This window comes from Petaurus breviceps, unplaced genomic scaffold, assembly GCF_028583685.1.
Source record: "Petaurus breviceps papuanus isolate PSGF00001 unplaced genomic scaffold, PetGlider_PUasm1.0 174, whole genome shotgun sequence".
Classification (NCBI taxonomy): Eukaryota; Metazoa; Chordata; class Mammalia; order Diprotodontia; family Petauridae; genus Petaurus; species Petaurus breviceps.
Window position 1 is genome coordinate 73656259 of NW_027185761.1, and position 21673 is coordinate 73677931.

General features: G+C 47.6%; 1 protein-coding gene across 1 annotated transcript in view; it reads left to right on the plus strand.

Annotated features, from left to right (window-relative positions):
- HECW1 (HECT, C2 and WW domain containing E3 ubiquitin protein ligase 1) overlaps positions 1 to 21673 on the plus strand; it is a 317313-nt gene that overhangs the window by 232849 nt on the left and 62791 nt on the right. Inside the window, exons 8-13 of the mRNA XM_069084583.1 lie at positions 1403 to 1551; positions 3740 to 3882; positions 7203 to 7303; positions 9875 to 11278; positions 15697 to 15798; positions 19895 to 20045. Of these exons, the coding sequence (XP_068940684.1) occupies positions 1403 to 1551; positions 3740 to 3882; positions 7203 to 7303; positions 9875 to 11278; positions 15697 to 15798; positions 19895 to 20045 (2050 nt within the window). The remainder of the gene's footprint in view (positions 1 to 1402; positions 1552 to 3739; positions 3883 to 7202; positions 7304 to 9874; positions 11279 to 15696; positions 15799 to 19894; positions 20046 to 21673) is intronic.

Here is a 21673-nt window from a genome sequence, read left to right on the forward strand (position 1 = left end):
CCCAGTCTTTCAAAGTTGGTCATCACACAGATGTTGTGTCTGTAATTGTGTACAATGTTCTCCTGGTTCTGCTCTCCTCACTCAGCATCAGTTTGTATAAGTCTCTCCAAGTCATTAAAAAGTCCGTCTGCTCCTCATTTCTTATAGCACAATAGTATTCCATTACATTTGTATACTACAACTTGTTCAGCCATTCCCCACTTAATGGGCATCCCCTTGATTTCCAATTCTTTGCCACCACAGAAAGAGCTGCTATAAATATTTTTGTGCATACTGGTCCTTTTCTCATTTCTATGATCTCTTTGGAATACAGCCCTAGAAGTGGTATTGCTGGGTCAAAGAGGATGCACTTTTTTATAGGAAGGTGGGATTTCTTGATGCCGAGGCCAGCACACTTTCAACTACAACATGTTGATTTTCCTTCCCCACCCATATTCTAATAGAAGCATCTCCTGGGCCCCAAGTGTGGAGAAGAGTTTAGAATTCTTCTGATTTCTGAGAGCAAATTGTGTGCATCATTGGTGCTAGTTAGGGCATCCCAGTCAGTTGTCTCTCCAATCCCTGAATTAAAAAACAAAAACCCTTCACTAGACCAGAATTCCTTCTCTCTTGCTCTCTATCTCACCTCCCTTGTCTAGACAACCTCATAGATAAAGCAACCTCAAGTCATTGCCTCTACTCCTACCCCGTCTCTCATTTCTCAGCTCCCACCCTGACAGCCGGCTTCTGGCCTCAACCGAAAGCTGCTCAACTGAAAGTTGACTTTCCAAAGGTTCTTATGACTCTTAATGACCAAATTTGATTATCTTTTCTAAATCCTCATCCTACTTGAGCTTTTCTGAAGCATTTGACACTGTTGACCACCTTGTCCTCCTGAAGCTCACTCTCTCTGTCTCTCTCTCTCTCCTTCTCTGTCTCTCTGTCTGTCTCTTTCTGTCTCTCTCTGTCTCTCTCTCTCTGTCTCTCTCTCTTCCCCCCCCCCCATTCTGTTTTCCTGGTTCCCTTCTCCCCCTTTCCCATTCCCCTTGGTGGCCTCATCAACTCTCATCATTTAAGTATTGGCTCTGTGCAGATGATTCCCACATCTAGATATCCAGGCTTAGTCCCTCTTCTAAAATCCAGTCCCCCATCACCACCATCACTAATGGAATTTCAAATTCAATATTCCAGAGACATCTCAAATACAAGTTCAAAACAGAACTCATCACCTTTCCCCCAAACCCACCTTTCTTTGGAACTCCTCTCTCCTGCTTGAGGCACCACCAGACTTCCAGTCAGATACCTCCCAGAGTCATCCTGTGGAATATGCTCTCCCTCACCCCTCAATCCTCACAGTCACTGAACATTGTCATTTGCACCTCCATAACATCTCACCCATGTTCTGCTCTCGCCACTCCCACAGATCACACTTCAGTTCAAGACTTCATCACGTCTCTCTTGGACTGTGGCATCATCCCCCTTATTGGCCTCTGCCTCAAAGGCACTCCCTGGCTGCCATCCATCCTCCCCACAGCTGCCAAAGTGATTTTCCCCTACCAGTACCCTCCCTCGGTAAACCTCAGTGCCTCCTTATTACCTCTGGGAGCAAAATTCCTCATGGCTGGAAGCCCTTCTCATCTTGTCCCCAACCTAACATTCAGTCCTTGTGACCCAAGGCTCCCCTGCATGTATTCTAGGGTCTTCCTGCTGTTCCCCATCCACATCATACTGATCATTAGCCCTGCCTATCCCCAAATCTGGAGAGCACTCCTCCTCACCTCTACCTCTCTCTAGTTTCCTTTAAGTACCCCCTTCTACAAGAAGTCTTTCCTGACTCCCCCCACTCCAGATGAAGACCCTTCAGCCACCATCACCCCCATCATTTGGATCTATTTGGGGGCTGCCTGTATCTGTACACTGTCCTGATATAGAACATAAACTCCTTGAGGGCATCAGACAATAAACATTTATGAAGCCCCTACTATGTGCCAGGCACTATATGAAACAACACCAGAAAGTTGAGGAGATCACAATCAATGGGGCAGGATATCTTGGTATCCCCAGAATCTGGCAAATGGCAATTACTCCTTGCCCATTGATTGCTTCATTGGTCACCTAGGCTACCTTCCAAATAGGCAGAGTCTGGAGGATGCTCCAACCAGAGATAATTGACTTTAGACTTTGTTTTGTAAACATGTAAATCATTGAAGGACCTGGAAATGTTTAGCCCAGGAAAGGCTAGAAGGCTGTGCTTGGGTGGTTGAAGGGCTGGCCAGAGGAAGAAAGGACAGAAGGAGGAGGGGAGGGGAGGGGCAGGGGAAGCCACCAAGAAGCCCACTGGGGCTCAATGTCAGGAAAACCCCCTAACCCTGAGAGCCAAATGGAACCAGAGTGGGCTGGCCTGAGAGGAGATGGCCACAAAGGGGCAACCATTGGATGCCATTGGACATTTCCATGGACCTCTCTGAGTTCCTTCCCAACTCTCCAATTCTGTGATTCTGGATCATCCAAACAAAACACTGCCTGCTGGCCTCCTTCAAGTCTTACTTAAAATACCACCTTCAGGAAGCATTCCTTGAACTGCCTTAATCCTAAGACTTTCCTTTGTCGATTTTGTTATCACTGCTGTTCAATCATTTCAATCCTGTTGACTCTCCATGACCCCATTCAGGGTTTTCTTTGCAAAGACACTGGACTGGTTTGCCATTTCCTTCTCCAGCTCATTTTACAGATGTGGAAACTGAGGCAAGCAGGGTGAAGGGACTTGCCCAGGGTCACACAGCTAGTAAGTGTCTAAGGTCAGATGTGAACTCAGGAAGATGAGTCTTCCAGATTCCAGGCCTGGCACTCTGTGCACTATGGTGCCACCTAGCTGTCCAATTCCTTTTCTTTCTTTCTCCCAGATGCCAATCTATGCACATACACATGTCCTTTAAAAAGACAGTATTTCTGAATAACACTGCACCCTTGAGGAGCTGTTTTCTCAGGCTCCTGCCCATTTTGACTTTGCTTGAAGATGGGAAATTGCACACACCCCCACCCAATTCTCTATAGCTATGAAACAGTCTCTCCACCAGTTGGGTCTCCCATGTCAGTAAGTGGGCAGGGCTGTGGTCGATGGTGGAGGTCTCCTGCTTCCCCCACATCTTTGGGAATTGAAGGAAAGAGGGTCTCAGACTCTGCTTGTAATGTGGGTCTGCCTTGAGAGCACAAACTACCAGCCTGGATCTTTCTTTAATGAAGAAATGCCCCATATCACCTCCTGCTCCTTTACCCCTCAAAGCACCTTCCCTCCCCCCCCCATTCTTGTTCTTTGATGCTTTGAGTCAATGCTTACTCCAATTTCACATCAGTCATGAAGATGAATGAAGATGCCATGGGCTTCCACTCCTTTGGAGATCTGGTTCCTATGTGCACTCAGAGGCCGCTCTGATCTTTCCAGAATGTTTTTATCTTCTAAGAATAATCAAACCTCGTCTTGTGGCTAAAATGGAAACTCTCTCTGAGCTTTAGCCTCATCATCCTCCATATCTTGAAAACCAATAGAGAAACACATCTGTTCAAGGAAGCCTCAGGACCAGAGAGGTGGGGGCATGGGGCACATAGGAGGTATCCTCAGTCCCCATGCACATCTGAACCACACTTGGAGCTACACTGACCATAGAGATGGATGGCCACAAAGGGCTCTTGAGCCTTCTATGGGGTATTTCTAGGGTGGGCAGAGCAGGCCTGGTATATAAAGGGTCTTTTTCCCTTTCAGCATTTCAGCTTCGTTTCCCTTCCTACGGATGTGCTGGAAATTGAGGTGAAGGACAAGTTTGCCAAGAGTCGTCCCATCATCAAACGCTTCCTGGGGAAGCTGTCCATGCCTGTGCAAAGGCTCCTGGAGAGACACGCTATCGGGTAAATATGCTTGTCTCATGTAATTGTGCTGAGCCCAGCTGAGGAGACCCTGCCTTGGGAGTGAGCCAGGGGCTGAACCCTTCCCCCACACACACCCATTAATTCCTTTGCTGGAGCCTCAGAGCAAACCATTCTCTCTTCCTATTTTGAATAATCTGCTGGATTTTGTGAGAGAGTCAGCAGCTCCAGGTCACAGGGAAAGGCCTTGACTCAAGAGGCCATTTATGTCGAAATCCAGAGATGGATTTAATTGATCATCAATTCTCTCAAACCTCTTCCTTGCATGTGGGAAGCTGCCCTAAGGAGACCAGGAATCTTAGGAAAAGCTGTGGATGATGATATTTCCCACCACCAAACCAGTGCCCAGCTAGGAGGTGCTGGGTGCTCCATTCATTCTGCTCAGAATTAATGTCTGTCAGGCTGCATGTGTGCACATGTGCACCTGGGTACACATAGCCTTGTGTACTTAAGTCCTGGCATTCCCTCTGCTCACTGGGATTTCCTATCTTGGGAGGGTTCTGGGATCTTCTCCCTTTTCTCTTGCCCACCTTTTTCCCCCAAATGGATTCTAAGGGACTTCAGGGAAGGAACCATTTCTTAGGGTGCTTTATATCCCTCAAGGGGATCCTGGCACCTATAAGGCAATGCACAGAGATAGAGCCTGGCATCAGAAAAGACCTTTGTTCTCATTCCACCTAGGCTGCTTAAGAACTGTTCAATCTGGACATAATTCCGTGTAAAAAGCAAATAACCCAACAACAGCCACAAAGAACATGGACAACAGCTTCTGGACACACTCATGGACAATGAAATACTTGCTGGTTTCTAAGAAAGAAAATGCAAGTGCCTTGTGGGGCATCTCCCCAATTTGATCTCACAGATTAGGACCAGGGTGTGGTGAAGGCTGGAGCCAGGGTTGATCACTATCAATTATGATAAAGGTACTCTGTGGGTCTGTGAGCCCCCATGGGTGAGTTACATTTAACTGTCAGCCATTAGAAACAATTAGCTCCAAGCAAGAGCATTTACTAAGATGACATGATTAAAAACGTCTACCAAAGATTCCCATCACAAGCCCAGGGCACACTTGCCCACAGAGGCAGCCCCCAAAGGAAGAGTGGGAACAAAATGGAGAGTTCATTGGCAGTGAGACACATGTATGAGGAAGATATGTGGCCGGTGTGGCCACATAACTCATACCACAGATACTGCAGGCAACAAGGTCTCTCTCTGTGGCTTTTCTCTCACTTTTCTCCTTTGGGTACATTGTCTCTTCTTGGTGAGCCCCTCAGATGGGCTCCATGGGTCTTTTCCCCTTTGCAGTTTGAGTCTCCAATTCCCATCCATGATAAACTGCCTAGGCAGACTTGGGCAAATTGCTTAATCCTTAGGGGCCTTGGCGTCCTCGTCTGTAAAATAAACCAGTTGGACTGGAGGGTCTCTGGGGCCCCTCCTGGCTCTCAATTTATGAGCCAATAAGTTTCCCAAACTCTTACAGCTCAAAGCTGAACCTAGATCCCCAGAGTCTCCAACAATCTGGCCAACATTCCCATTGCCTCTCTATTTGGATTTCATTTAGGTTACAGATACATGGGACTAATTCTTGTGTTCTGGGCTGATATAAATAACAATCTTGGGATCACAGGATTTTAGAGAAGTCACATAGTCCATGGTGCTCTTACAGATGAGGAAACTGAGGCACAGACAAAAGAAAGGTATTCCTCAAAGCTCCCTAGACAGTAAGTGGCAAAGCCAGGATTTTAAGCTAGGACCTCTAGCTGCAGATCATATACTCGTTCTACTGCACTGACCTTGGATTAACTTGGCAAACCTGGAAAACCCCAGAAGGAAAGACTGGGGATCCAGAGGCTCAAGGGGGGAAAGGGTTGGAACCTGTATTGCAATGTGACCTGCTAAGTCTCTAAGCAGTTCAAACCTGTGGTCCTTCTACTGCCCTGCCTCTCTGAGGGTCTTCTCAAAGCCCCTGCATCTCTCCGTGATACAGTGATAATCCTCATGGCCATTAGTTCTACATCATTTTAAGGCTTGTAGAACATTTAAAAAATTATCTCATCTGGTCCTCACAAAACCCTGGGAGGCAGGTGCTGTTATTACACCCATGTTACAGATAGGGGAACTGAGAATCACATAGCTAGAAAGTGTCTAAGGTTGTGTCACTAGAAAGTGTCCTAACTCAAGTCTGCCTGAGTCCATGACCAGCATTCTGTCCATTATAGCACCCCCTCGCTGCCAAAAGTCTCTGTTTAACCTGCATGTGTCTGCTTAATCTGCCTCAGGAATTCAAAGCCTGGTACTCAGACTTTTTAAAGGAAAAAACAAGGTTCCTGAAACTATCTTGTGACAAACTGGGCCAGTGTTTTTCCTAATTATGGATGTTTTCTGTCATACCAGCTACTCTTGGCAGGTCCCTTAATCGGGGACTGTCTTAGACATCAGCCTCCCAAGCTGGGCTCCCTCGAATGGCCCCAGCTCCCAGGGAACATCCTTCCTTTTTGATGGACAGATCCTCAGACCCTTTGTCAGCACTGGGAGAACACAGCCCTTCTTGATCCTGGGGAGTGTGCTACTGGTCACCTGGGATTTGGCATCACTCCTGCCATTTCTAAGTGATCGGAAGCATTGGACCCTGTAGGGAGTGATGTCAAGGGTTAGCTCTGAGGGGTCTGCCACGGGTGTGGATCCAGGCCAAGGACCCCCTTGAGCTAACCCTAGACATTGCTCCCTATAGGACTCCATGAGAGCTTCCTCTGGAGGCAGACTTATTAACTAAAGCCTCTACGATTCTCATGGGAAATTTTTTTCATTAAAAAGAGATCTTAGTGCTTTGTTTGAAAACTAAGCATGTATTCAGACTGAAATTTGGAAATTTCTGTAAGCAGGAGACGGAACGAAGGCACCAAAGAGGAGGCTGGGGGTGGGGGGGAGGGCGAGAGGAAGGCAGGGCTCCCCAGCCCACTTGGCCTTTCTGCATTTCTTCCCCATTGTCATTATGGTTGGACCTATGAACCAGGACATCTCTAGTCATCAAACAGATCAGTGTGCTGTCCTCACGCCCTCTTCTGCCTTCCCATGGCCTTTGGGGAGGTCCTGGCAAAGGTCTTGGGTTTCCCTCAGACCTGGGAGGTGAGGACACTTGCCAGCTTCTCAGTCAGCATTCACTGAGTGCTGAATACGGACCAGCTGCCAGCTAAGTGCCGGGAGACAGAAATGGGAAGTGTAGTCCCTGCCCTCAGCAAGCTTATGTTCTCCACTGGAGGGATAGCAGTCAATTAACACGTTCATACCTGTGTCTCCCCCAGGGACCGGGTGGTCAGTTACACCCTGGGCCGCAGGCTCCCGACTGATCATGTCAGTGGACAGCTACAGTTCCGATTTGAGATCACCTCATCCATGCACCCAGGTATTTCCAGCATCGACCTCTGTCTCCCATTGGGTAAATGACATCCCTTGCCCCATCCTTCCCAGGCCCACCTGGAGCTGGCTGAGGTGGCAGGGGAGGCAACTTTCTTTTGCCAGAGTCCAGAAGCATATCGTGCCTGCTTATGGCCCATCTGAAGGGCTGGGCACCCCTGCATGTTGCTAAGTCCTGCCTGCATCCTAAACCCCACTGAAGGTGGAGAACAAAAGCTTTGGGCTCTTGAGCTGAAAGGGAATGTAGAGGCCATCAAGTCCAACCCTTCATGTTACAGATGTGGAAACTGAGGCCCAGAGATGCCCAGGATCACAAAACTAGTTTTTGAGTCAAGATTCAGCACCAGGTCTCCCCAAACTCCAAGATCAGTTCACCATATTGCCTCTCCCCAGCTAGTACACTATGCACCAAAACTCAGCCCATCACCGGGACTGCAGGACTGGTCATGGGTTCCCTCATAGTCACAAAGCGTGGGCTCAGGGTTTGAGCAGGGGGAAGCCAAGCACCTTCCTGCTGTGAGCTGTGAGACTGAGACCTGACAGCAGAGGGGAAGTGAGAAATAGACACCTTCAGTCACCCCGTCTTGCCTGTCCCAGTACGAAACACATTCGCTGAGCCTTTGGGATCATTGCCTCTCTATTCCTAATGTTTAATAGAAGCTACTCTTTGGGGCTGGAAGCCCATTGGGCCCAGAGTGGGATCTGCCCAGGGCAGGACCACCAGACTCCGAGGGCTCCCCGTGTCCTTCTGACTCAAGGGCAGAGCTCCTTTTTGTCTCAGTTTGCTGGGCAAGAAGAGCCCCTTGGAGTCTGGGTAACCCTGTGGGCAAACACCCTACAAGGTTAGTGCTTTGACTAGTCCTTCCCCTAAAACAAAATGACTGCATCTCTCTTGTATTTAGGAGGGGGACTGGGAGGCTCACTAGGGAGAGTTTCTCTCTGGTGAGTGAATTTTGCTAGTAAATCATGAAGATAGGGTCTGGGGAGAACTAACAGCTTGGGGAGTCACACTGGGTGTCTGGCACCTTGCACAAAGATAAATGGAGGAAGCTGCTGGACTTGGGCTCCTCACAGAGAGCCAGAGAGTCATTGGGCCTCTGGCAGCTTACAGAGAGCCAGACAAGACCAGAGAAGCAACGTGGCACGTGGATGAGTATTGGACTGAATCACACACAGGAAGAGGTCAGAAGGAGTGGACTTGGGAAACTCCCAGGTGAGGACAAACCCTTCCCCAGCACAGGTCAGCATTTCCTCTGCAACTTACATTCTCAGGAAGTTGTCTAGAGATGAAATGACCACCCAGAGTCACACAGCCAGTACTGACCCAGGGCAGAACTTGAACCCAGGTTTTCCTGGCTCCGAAGCCAGCTACTTGTCTACTGTGCTACCCTGGGAATCTGTGGCTTAAATCCCACCTTAGACCTGATTAGCTGTGCAGCTGCCCTCTCTGAGGTAGTCAGTTAACAAGCATGTATTAAGCTCCTACTGTGTGCCCAACACTGTGTAGACAAAGAAAGACACCACCTCAACTCTGGCTCTAGGGGCTCTCATTCCAAGGAGACACAGTTTCCACATCTGCAAGTAAAGGGGTTGGGCCAGATGCCCCAAGGTCCCTCCCAGCCTGGCATCTATGAACATGGAATCTCTGGCCGCTTGCATCATGCAAGGATTCAGAGATACCATCCAGGGGTCTACGGTTTGCAGATTGGCCCTTGGAGAGCGCTTGGTTTCAGGGATTGGTTTGTTTTCCCATTTCAACAGGCTTGGAATTTAGGCAGCTCTCCAGCCTTCCGTCTGCCTGAACCATGCCTGCTAGTTACTTTGTAGTGGGAATGCTTCCCATACCCTTCCAGGTACAGTGAGGGTGATGAAGGCAGAGAATGAAGGGGTGGGGGTGGGCAGAGAGCCCTCTGGCTTTGCCAGGGACTTCAGTGACTCTCCCATCTGGGGCAGATGGTCTTGGCTGCTGTAAAGCTTCAGAAATCAAACATGTAAGGGGCAGCTAGGTGTCACAGTGAATAGAGCACCAGCCCTGGAGTCAGGAGGACCTGAGTTCAAATCCAGCCTTAGACACGTAACACTTACTAGCTGTGTGACCTTGGGCAAGTCACTTAACCCCAATTGCCCTCCAAAGAGCAAAAAATAAAAAGAAATTTTAAAAAAAAGAAATCAAACATATAAGTCATTTCTTAGCCTCAGTACCCTGAGTATGATCTCTATTTCTGAGCTTTCTCTCCATGGTGATTAATGAGCTGTGGGTTTCCCCACAGAGATTGGGGCAGTAGTAAACTCATCAATGCAATCTATTAAATATCCCAAAGGGGAAAGCCCCTGGTTCTGGCCTGGGGGGCTCAAGCAAACCTCCTTCCTTGCCCCTGGCATCCTCAGCCCCCACTGTCCTAGGCACAGTATTACTTGGAAAGGCTGGGGAACACAACAGCACCACACACACACACACATACACACACACACACACACCTGACTCTCCACCAGCAACAGCCTCTGTCTAATCCTGTAACACAGTGGCCTACACTAAGGTTAAAAATGTGTTTCTTTTTAGCAGATGATGAGGAGATCTCCATGAACACTGACCCTGAACCAGTCGAACTTCAGGAGAGTACCCTGAACAATCCGATGGAGGCCAGCCTCCCTGAGGAGGCCACATGTGTCCAGCTGGAGGGGGAGGAGAGCAGAGAATGGGACCAACCAGTCGGGGGTGGAGAGGTGAATGGCTTTGGGGGCGACAGCCTGGAGGCCCCCAGACCACCTGAGGAGTCCAGCAAAGAGGCAGGAGAGGATGGCGAGGCCACTGGTGAGGTTGCTGAGCTTTCGGAGTCTGTGCCCGCTGAGGAGCTGCCCCTGCTTAGTGCCGAGGACCTCGATGTGTGCCCGGACAGTCCTCCTCCTCCTCCTCCCTCTCCTCCCCCACCCCTGGAAACCAGCAATGGCCTCTCAGACACACAAGAGGATGGGGGAGCTCCCCCCAGCGCAGAGGAACCTAGGGCAGAGGAGGCTGGTCCAGAACCCCTGACTGGTGAGGGCCAGGAGAAGGAAGAGGAGGAGGAGGAGCAGGGGGAGGAGGAGGCCGAGGGGGAGGAAGGCCTGCCTGATTTGCAGCCGGAAAAGGACGGCCTGCGCTTGCGACCCTCGGTGAAAAGGAAAAGCCGGCCTTGTTCTCTGCCGGTGTCCGAGCTGGAGACTGTCATTGCGTCGGCCTGTGGCGAGCCGGAGACCCCGCGCACACACTACATCCGCATCCATAACCTGCTGCACAGCATGCCCTCGGCTCAGGGGGGCCGAGGGCCAGAGGAGGAGGAAGAGGCCGTCGAGGAGGAGTCCACGGTGAAGGACGTTTCAGAGAAGGACGTGGTCAGTGAGGCCGAGACTGTGGCCCTCGACCCACTGCGCCTTGAAGACGGGTCGGAGGCAGGGGATGCAGAGATGGGCAGTGCCAGCCTGGTGCCCCACAGTCCATCCATCCAGCGTCTCTTAGATCTGAACAGCGGCTCCTTCACTGACAGCGAGCCCCGTCCCAGCACCGGCAGCGAGAGTGACTCCAGCCCCCGGCAGGGCCGCGACAATGACTTTGAGGGCTGTGACACGTCCTGCTACAGCACGTCCTGCTACAGCACGTCTTGCTACAGCACGTCCTGCTACAGCACGTCCTGCTACAGCCCGTCCTACTACGAAGGCAACAACCGCTTCTCCAGCCACACTCGCTTCTCCTCAGTGGACAGCGCGAAGATCTCCGAGAGCACTGTCTTCTCCTCGCAGGACGACGACGAGGAGGAGAACAGCGCGTTTGAGTCGGTGCCAGGCTCGGTGCCCAGCCCGGAGCTGGACCGGGAGGCGGGCGATGGCACTGCCACCTGGCCAGACGAGCTGGCTGCTCCCAATGGGAATGCCTCAAGAACAGCAGATGGGCTCGAGTCCCCAAGTGCGGGACCAAGCGACCGGAGAGAAGGTTAGATCTCAAACCTCCTGTTTGGAGGGCCCAGAATAGAACCAGCAGCTGGGGACAGAATCGGAGGGCTTTCCAAAGTAGGAAGAGATCAGTTCCAGTGGCCAGTCCTCAGGCGGAGTGGTGTCTTCCTGGAGCCCATTCCTTCTCCGAGGAGAATTAACAGTTCCGGAAAGTTGGATGTGGGCGGGTGCCTGTGAATGATATCTTTGAGAGAGGCTACATCAACCAGATAATCTTGACATTGGCCAAAACGTGATGAAAGGGTTTTAAACAAAATGATCCTGTAGGAGAAAAAGCTCTGTCTCCAGTATTATTTGGACAATGTTAACATTAGCTGGTGAGCAGGGTTAACTTCTTCATGAAGCAGATGCTAAGTATTATTAGCACATGAACGTTGATGCTTCTGTGCTTTGGCCTTTAGGGGTACCCTATCTATATGCATATGAGCAGGCAGTGGATTACAGCTCTTCCATCATCCCTACTTAGGGTTCTATAAAGAACTTTAGTATAGGTAGTTCACAATTTTCTGAACTAATGGAGTAAGCAGTGATGTGAATCATATAAAATCCTTATAATGGGAAAAATCATATCCTTTGATGATCTTGAATTTTTTTTATAAATTTCCTTAAACAGAACATTTCTCTTTCAAAATATGTTGTACTGAAGGTTATTTTAAAATTAATTTGCATTCCCTAACCAGAGATTTAAAAAAAAAAAACCTTTGTGCTAATAAAGGTCAGTAACCCAAAGAGGGGGAAAAAATGAACTGGGAACCATGTAATTAAGAATAATAATTAAACATAATAATGCTTCAGTGACTCAATTTAGTGCAAATTGAAAAAGAAAAAGCAAACATGCCCTACTCATATGCCAAGTAAATTAAGAGGATGAATCTGAAAGCTGTTCAATAAACACATAGGGTTATTTTGTATCTAAAATTTTCCACTGTGGCCAATTAAAATGGAGAGGCAAAAGAAGCCTGGAGAGAGATGATGGAAAATATGGACAGTGACAGAAAGAATGAAATGATGAAATGAAGACAGGAAAGGAGAGAGCAGGAAATGCATACCTACAGAAAAGGGAGGGGAAATGCCAGCACACACACACACACACACACACACACACACACAATCACTCTCTCTCACACACAAACACACACACACTCGCATACTCTCACACACAGCCACATACTCAGATACACACACTGACACACAGTCACACACTCAGACACACACACTCACAGACACAATCTTAAGGAACAATGTCTCCATAACTGAAGCCTTTTAAAATAATGTCATAAAAGAGCATTAAGCTATACTGAATTTTCATACTGTGGGTATAAATGAAGACTTTCCATGATTGGATTTGTAGGTGGCTTGAATGAGAACAAACCAAGAATTGGGTCTGGCCTGTAGGTGGAAGGTTTCTCATCTCTAATCTGGACAATGTTTAACAACTAACTGTTTATTTTGCATCTACTTGGTCTTGGTAAAAATAATGAACATAATCTGTGCTGAGTTGTTGAAACCCCTTCCCCCACCCCCTCCATGTAGAAATCTACAGTGAAATTAAGACAAGAACTGGATTCATTCCTGCCCTACGATGCTACCACAAATATGGAATTGAGCTCTGGGTCTAAGTGTGTAGATGGGTGTGTTTGATAAAGTTATTTGCTTTTGATTTGTCTATGCTATATTTCTATGCATACAAGCCTTGTCTGCTCTGGCTTCTTTTCTCCACAATCAACCTAGAGGTAAGGAAGAGGGGGAAGTAAGTCATTGGAAACCTCCCACAGTGAAGACAAGGGAAGTCCTAAAAACAGTGATTAAAATCCATCGGATATCAAAGTCCCTGGCCACTCACCAAAGAGAGCCCATGGATGGACATTCCAATATTGAGTAGTATCAGGGTACTTTCTTTGGTTCTCTGACCCATAAAATTGGGATGAAACCACACGGCAGAGGGTGGGAGCCCTCTCACTTGACTTTTAAGACTGTGGACTCTGAGGAAGTTTTCCAGTGCCCTGGAACGATTTCTCAGCAACTTTGAGAAACTTAGGTCAGTCAGTCAGCACTATCACATACCAGGCATTGTGCCTAGTGCTGCGAATACAAAGAAAGCCAAATATAGTCCCTGCTCTTCCCAGTTTAATAAGGGAGATGCCATGAAGACAATGATATACAAAGAGAATATGGACAGAGTAGATGGGAGGCCATCTTTTCCAAGAGGCTGGTGTGGTTAGCTTTTGGCTGACTTTTCTAGCAGATGACACCACTTTTCTCAGTTTTAAAATGTCCCTTCCCTGAGCCCCTAACCCAGTCCCCTGGCATCATCTAACTGTGCAGAACATGTAGCTTCCCCAGGAACTTCCCTTTCTCTCAGCCCTAGGTCTCTATGATTATTTTTCTTTTCTTAGTTTACCAAAGGACAGGGGATGGAACCTCTTATTTATGCAATGTGACCCCACTGGTTCCAATTCTGCTCCCATTTGAGTGAGGTAGACTTCCCCAGGAGGACCCAATAGGTCAGCTTTGTGTCTGGGGACAGGGAAATCTGTGTGTGACCCTTTCTGTGTGCCAGGGTGCCATCTTTTCCATCCTCCATCCTGCTCCCATTCTATTGGCTGAGATGTCTGTCATATCATTCATTGGCTGGAATTCCCAAAGCAGTTAAAATCCATTCCATTTCCCACCATCCCCAGGCAACAGACACCATTGTTTCAACTGGCTAGTTAGCTGTCTTTGGTATTCTTGGTAAAAGAAATTAGAAAGGAGGGAAGATTTAAAACAAAACAAAATACAAACCACTTAAACCTTCTGCTGGACCCACTAGAGTTGTCCCTGTCCCTTTGTGATATTCTAACATGAAAACATTGACAAACACACCGAGAAGCTTTAACTACAGAAGGACTCAGCCCATAGAAGGGGCTCAGTCCAGAGCCTTGGTACAGCTTTCAGGCCCCGGTAAGAACAGACACCCAAAGAAGGGACGAGAGACACACGAGAGCTTCCCAAAGAAACAACATGATTCCATTAACAGCTAATAGGGGACAGCTGCTCCCAACAAGAGATGTGCATTGGTCTGCTTTTTACTGTTTGCATGTGAGTCAGTGGGGTGAAACAGACATTAGTTTATCTGCTGTCCTGTTTACTCCATTTTGGACCTGACCAATGGAGCAGAGAGAGTGTTTAGGACAGTCTAATAATTGCTAATTCTTCCTAGGGACAGCCTGGGAACTCACAGAGGTCTCTGGCTTCTTTTCTCACAAAACTCAGCTTCTCTCATTTTGGAGAGGGGAGATAATAAAATTCACCCTCCCCCCAGCTCTCCTTCCCCCACCTGTACTTACAAAAGCCAGGTGCTTCATGGCTGGAGGGGAAGAAGAAACCCACCCACCTGGCTCTCTATTGTCTTGCTTAACAGGGACCTTTTGTACCAAAACAGGTTTGTGTTGGGACTACAGGCTTCAGTCAGGAAGGCCCAAGTTGGGTTAGAGCAATGCACTGCCGGTCTATGGGGGCACCTCCCAGTGTGTGCCACAGCCCCTCTGCATAGCCCACCCCTCCCAGAGATTCCTCACCAGGCACCATAGCAACATGAAGTATGATGAGAAACATCATCCCCCCAGAGCTCTGTTCAGGATTTTCTGGGGTCTAGCCTGACAGAGCTATCAGCCCAACATCTTCACTTGGGGAATGCATTATATGACTACTCTAAGCTCTCCTGGGGTCTCTGTCTTTTTTTCCTCCTCATTCAATACTTTCTGTTGTTCCCAGTCCCTTCTTGTCTCGTCTTTCTAACTTTTGTCTCTCTTTGTCTCTTGCCCTCCTCACCCTCCCTATGCCAAAGCAGCTTCGTTTGCCTGTTTCCATCCTAAGAACAGCCCAGAGTCCTGTTCTGTCCCATACAGTCCCCTGGGCTTCTGCCTCCACTCCTTGGCCCTTGAACCTCAGGTTCTTGGCACACCAGCCCACCAGCTCCATCTTGGATTGGTTTCATCTGAGAATTTCGTAATGAAAAACAAATCCCACCTAACAGCCACAGGACACTCTCTCAGCTGGTACCCCCCCAAAAAAACTGGAGCTGTGGCCATATAGAGACCAAACAAGTCCTCCCGACATACCTTGCTTGACCCCAGTAGGACAGCTGGGCCCTCAGCAGAGTCTGCTCAGATCCTCTTACCTCCTTTTCCTGTACCTTTTCCCCCATTACAAGCCCCAGAGGGGGCCAGTCTGATCCTTTGCTTGGCTCTGAATGGTTGGTTTCAGACCTTTGGGTTCATCCTTTTCCTTGTTCTCTGCCCGTGAATGTGGGTTACTGTAGTAAAGCACATGGGCACAGGCCCTGACGGAGGTGCTTTTGAATGACTTTGCCACAGCAATGCGTGAATCTGAATGTCTCGACTGTCTCATTCGTAGGTGATTGCCCTTTACTCCAAAACTCCCAGCCAGTCGGCCTGCTTCCCTCCCTGAGGCCTGACCACCATCACTATCCTACTATCGATGAACCTCTGCCACCAAGTAAGCCTTAGTTTTTAACATTGCTGTCTGAACCCTTCCTGTCCAGTCAAAACAGGTCAGTGTGTCATTCCTGACCCAACCCTGCCCCTGGCCCAACTTCCAGAGAATAAGGGTTTCAATATGTGATCACAGGAGATTGATTGGTGACTTCCAGTTCTTGCTACCACTGAAGACTGGTCATGGCGGCCTGACCAAACTTCAGGAAATGCTCCAAAAGTCCTTTTGGGATTCCTCAAACCCAAGGGGCCGTTACTTTGTAGGGGAAGTCCAGACTGCCTTTGGCGCTCTGGTGGAGGGATTGTGTCCTTAGCAGCCTTACCTTAGGACTGCACATATTGCTGTTCTCCTGAAGGCCACTGGCATTTGCAGGCATTGGCACTGGCTATACCAGTCGTGGGGTTTGTTAGATATTCCTATGGCCAGCCAGGAGAGCAGTTTGTCCTGAGGTACCTGGGCAATGGAGTGAACAACAACTATGCCTTTGTTGGCAAATTTCCAGGGGTTGGCAAATTCTGGGTTTAGGTTCCTTTTCCAGTCACTACCAACTTCCATATTTAGCATCTGATTTTTTAAAAACAGGTTCTCTAAGATACAAAGAATGAACTTGTCTCTCATTATTTGTTTCCTTTCTTGAAACCTATACCCATCTAATCCCATGATGGTTTTGGTGACAAGGACTATCCATCTTTCAGTGCAGTGGAGCCCAAGAATAAAACCTTGCTCATGAATGATCCAGAATGGTGGGCCTTCCTGCCTATTAAACAACTAGTCATGTTTCCTTTTCAGGACATGATTTATCAGCTTAAAAACAAAAACCCTGTGAATCTTGTACAACTGGCTGTCCTTAAACTCTACATGTTTTCTTTTTAGCCAAGAATCATGACCTTCAACCAACGGTGCCTGATTCAGGATATGTCACTTATCATTGGTTTAGCAATATGCCCCAAGTAGAAAATAACAAGTGAATTATAGTCCCCAAGAGAATCCAACTTCGAATTTGCCTAAAAAGAAATACTCTGCATTTCTCACCATATGTAAGAAAGAAACATTCCTTTAAATTCTACACCCTCCTGTCCCCTCCCTGCCCTCCTCTCCTCTTCTTTCCCCTCTCCCTCTCTTTTCTCCAGTCTCTTCCCATTTCCCTTCTCCTCATCTCTTCCCTCAAGTCACACACTGACAACAATATGCACACATACAAATATCAGTCACTCATAGTGGAATATCATTTTCTATTTTCTGTGAACATTTGGTGAATAGGTATGTTTTAAATTGTTTCACAGATTTTGTTTCTCATTGTTGAAAATGAGCATGCCCAAATAGATATTTGGTGTTTCCATTTTCTGCCTAGGAAGCACTAAAGGACAATGCTTTGGAGTTATAATGGACCACCCTCCAAGCCCACCAAGGGCTCTTAGAAACCCCAAATAAGAAAAGGGCTATTTCCTTCTTGCCATAGTATTTATTTAAATTGAACAGTCTTCAGCATCGAGCGCGCTTGCGCGCACACACACACACACACACACACACACACACACACACACCCAACTCGGACAGTAGGAGACAAGATGCTACACCCATTTTTTTTTATTATACCTCAGGAGAACACCAGCATTTGTTTCTAAAGAAGGAGGGTCTTTGAGTTTCTGCTCAGCTGCAGTGCACTGAACCCAGAGACTCCGTGCAAACACATAGCAGCCAGACCATCGCACTCAAAGCCAGGGTCTCACCACCCTGAAGACAAAAGAGACATTTCTAGTTTTCTTTCTTAGCTCTGTTTTAGCCACCACAGTCTTAAACTTGCCCAATCCCATCATGACACAGGAAGACAGTATTGGTCTGACATAGCCTTAGACCATTTTCTCAAGTACCCAACCATGTCTAATTTCCTATAAGTACATTAAAAGAGGTAATTGCAAGACAGTCTCCCACCACATCTCTCTAAAACTTTTTCATTGAAAATGATATTACGTAGGGAAAACTGACATGTAGTTAATGGTGATGATGCTAGACCTGGGTCCCTTGGCTTGAGAGTACAATGCACTTTCTACCATACCACACTGTTTCTTTTCTGAGACCTCAAAATTCAGTATTCATATAAGCTGATCAACACACTTGCAAACGTAAATACGTATGCTGTGGTTAATGTTCAGTAATGAGCTATTGCAGACATTAACCAAGTAATGTTTGACGTTATACAGATGGACTAGCCAATGTTCCATTTAAACTAAAAATACCAAAAAAAATTAAAGAAAAAGCAACCCTCATATTTTGAATCCATCTTGACTGGGTTTCTCTAGTTGAATGTTTAAATGGGATGTGGTATTTGTTGGCATTTAGGCTTTGATGGAATGAAGGAGTCCATCAGTGTTAGGTCAGCCCCTCACTGGACCACACCCTCACAGATGTATCACTTCTGACACCAGGCCATGAACTTGTGTCAACTCTGACGTTAAATTTCATATACAAGTGATACTGCCATTGCCCCCTCACTCTGGAATGTCCTGTGCCTGCCCTCCCTCCCAGCACCATCGCTCTTGGCTTCTCTGCTCTCTTCATCAACTTTTGCTTCATCCATCCTTGGACCAAATACATTTACAACAGAAATGTTCTCCCCATGCCCTTGACTTCCACCACATTTATAGCACTGGCATCTAGCTGCATGGGCAGTGGGGATACTTAGCTCCTCAGGAGACTCTTAGCAACATGAATCTCTGAGGTCAGAAAGCCTCCAGATCATGTTACTACGACCTGTGGTCAACTCATGAAACAATAATGTTCCCACCTATTTTAGTTTTGGGTTAAAGGCCTGATCTTTTGACCTGATCTCTCTCTAGTGTCTGAGATGGATACTTCATCCCCCTGAGCAGTGTCAACAACAAACCAAAGGATGTGTGTCTACACTTGCCAGGTGACTAGGTGGGCTTCTTCCAGAACATCCAGCAGGAGCTGCCTTCCTTGTCCTTTGTGCTGTGGATGCAGAGCTCTTAGCAGGAAGTCCTTGGAAACCTGTCCATCCCTCCCTCCACTCAGATAGACGGGACCTAACTAACATTGTCAGATGGCCTTTTGGACATTTTCAGTGAAAACATCCTGACTGATTCTCATCATGAGAACATCAGGATTTTACTCCTCTAGACAGCCTAAGACCATTGATTTACCAAAGAAGGTCCCTTCCAGCCTTCCTGGTCCCAGCTCTACCCCCAAAATGCCTGGCCAGTCCTTCATTAGAGAATGAATGACAACCAGCTCCTTTTCAATCAAGACTTACATTTGTAACCCAAGTATTCAACACACTGAGTTTTTACCCAAAGAGTCAAGTAATTGTTTAAGGTAGGTCAACTCTGGAGGCTGGAAACCATCCCTCATATAACTCACTCCTCACTGGGTGATTATCATTTCACATCCTTTACATAATTGTCCCCTTTTCCCTTATTCTCACCTCTCCCCCTTCAAATGTTCAGTTCCTAGGACAAGGCTTCATCGCCTTTTTTTTTTTTTACTCATGGACCCCCCAGGAAGTTAGTTTGGTGACTATGGACCCCTTCTTTCTCAGATTCATGTTGTTAAATACACAAAATAAAATATATAGGATTGCAAAAGAAATTTTAATGATGTAGTCCTTGCATTAAAAAAAAAAATAAAACAAATTCACAGAGCCCAGATTCAGAAGCTCTGTCCTGGAAACTCATCTGAATTTATACTAGATGACCCAGACTGGTAACAAGTTTGGTCAAGTCATTGTATCCCTGTATTGCTTAAACAGATTCTGACCTCCCTTTTAAAACCAGACACATTAGCCCAAGCTATTGATGCCTTGGACACTGGATTGAGCCCAAAGCCTCTAAAAGCCACCTCTAAGAGCTTAGGGCAAAGGCTGAAGACACTCAGACCTCCTGATGGCTTCTGTGCCCTTATCCATTCCTGGCATCTAGACAGTCAGGTGACTGCTAGATCTCTGTTATGACATGCAAACATGTGAACAGGTACATGTAGAGAGTTCAGTACAGAACCCATAGGGTAGTGCGAAGTCCTACAGGTGAGAAGTCCTTGGAAATCCTTACTCATTTCCTTTATTTTTGTTTTCCTTAAACACCAGACTGGGAAGCTCGAATCGACAGCCACGGGAGGGTTTTTTATGTGGATCACGTCAACCGAACAACCACGTGGCAACGTCCAACTACAGCAGCCACTCCCGATGGGATACGGCGGTCAGGGTCTATTCAGCAGATGGAGCAGCTCAACAGGAGGTCAGTGCCAGAAGAAGGTGATGGCTGCCCCCCAGCCCTCTCCTCGCTGTCTCCTTTAGAGTTCTTACAAAAGATTGAGAGCAGCATGGCCAGCCTTTCATCGATGTTCCCACCCAGAAAGTGACAGCTTTGAAAGGGGTAGGAGGGAGAACACAAAATTTAGACCGGCTTCTCTTCATGAAATCTGTTCCCAACTGGCCCTTGGGTCATTCGCCCAAGTCTAGGCTGTGTATGTGACTTACTAAATGGTTTTTAAGAGTTGTTCTGGTCCCCAAAATCATTTTGCCTGCTGTCCACCTGGTAATGAGCCTCTCCGGACTTGCTCTGACTGGCCCTGGACAGCAGCCCTATGGTTCCTCCTCAAAAAGTCTTCATGAAGCTTCTCTAAGTGGCTAGGACCTGCCAGCATTCGTGCTCAGAAGCCAGCCTGGTCACCTCCAAACCCCCATGAGGCATTAGAGGAGGTGCCTGTCTGATGTCCATTGTATTCCCACTGCCTAGAGGATGATGTTATCCCTCATTTCCTCTGTCCTGGGCTAATGCCAAAGCTCCCTAACATGACTAATCATCTCTATTTGGGCCTTCAAGCTGCTGCCAGGCTGAACTTGCTTGTACAGAAATCAGATCACATCCCTCCTAGCTTCCTAGCGTATACCAAGGAAAGTTCAACCTCTTTGCTAGCATTCAGGACCTTACATATCCTGGCACCTCGTCCAGCCTTATCTTGTACTCCGTGCTGAAGTTAAGCTGGACTGCTCTCTGTGTCTCTCCCTTAACCTGCACAGAACCTTCTCACCTCTGCTCTTTTGCACATGCCATTGCTGATACCTACTGTGCCCTTTCTCATTCTCTCACCTTGCCTCTTGAATTGTTACCAGTCCTCTAAAACCAACTGAAAGGTGACTTCCTCCAGGAAGCTTCTCTGACCACCACCATCCACCACCCAAGGCATTGGTTAGATTTTCCTATTTAGACCTTACAAACCAGTGCAGCAGTTCAGCAGAGTAGAGAGAGCACCAGAGAGCAGAAACACGAACATTAGTGACAGTGTCTAGCTGAGCCTTTGGAAGCCCCATGTGCTTAGAGCAGCTCAAAGAGGAAGGGGAAACCCCCCCACCCCCACCCCCCTGAGGTGACAGTCTCTGAGGTTTGGGGAAAATGAGCAAGAACCTCCCACTGGCACAGACTGTCTTCTCGGGAGGGCACTTCCCTCACCCCATCCCCATCCCCCTAGTACATAGATTCATGACACACTGTCTCTGGGCTGGAGAGGCATGACTCTGGGCCCACAGCTGATCCAGAATCAAATTGTTCTCAAAGCCTAAACAGCAGATTTGTAGTTAGATTTGGGGGAGGGGGGGTCTACATTCCAGCAGAGCAGTAAGAGCATTGCTGTAGTAGACAGAGGAAAGGGAACTTTTGCAATGTGTGTCCATGAGGATGTTCTGGGGGAAGGACAGGAGAAGGGATTAATTTGCTAGTCAACAAGCATTCTTTAAACTCCTACTGCATGCCAGGTGCCAGGAATACAGACAAAAGATGAAACAGCCCCTGCCCTCAAGGAGTTTGGAGTCTACTTTTTACTGGGGAAGAAAACACATATGTAGATAGATGGATATCTAGGATAT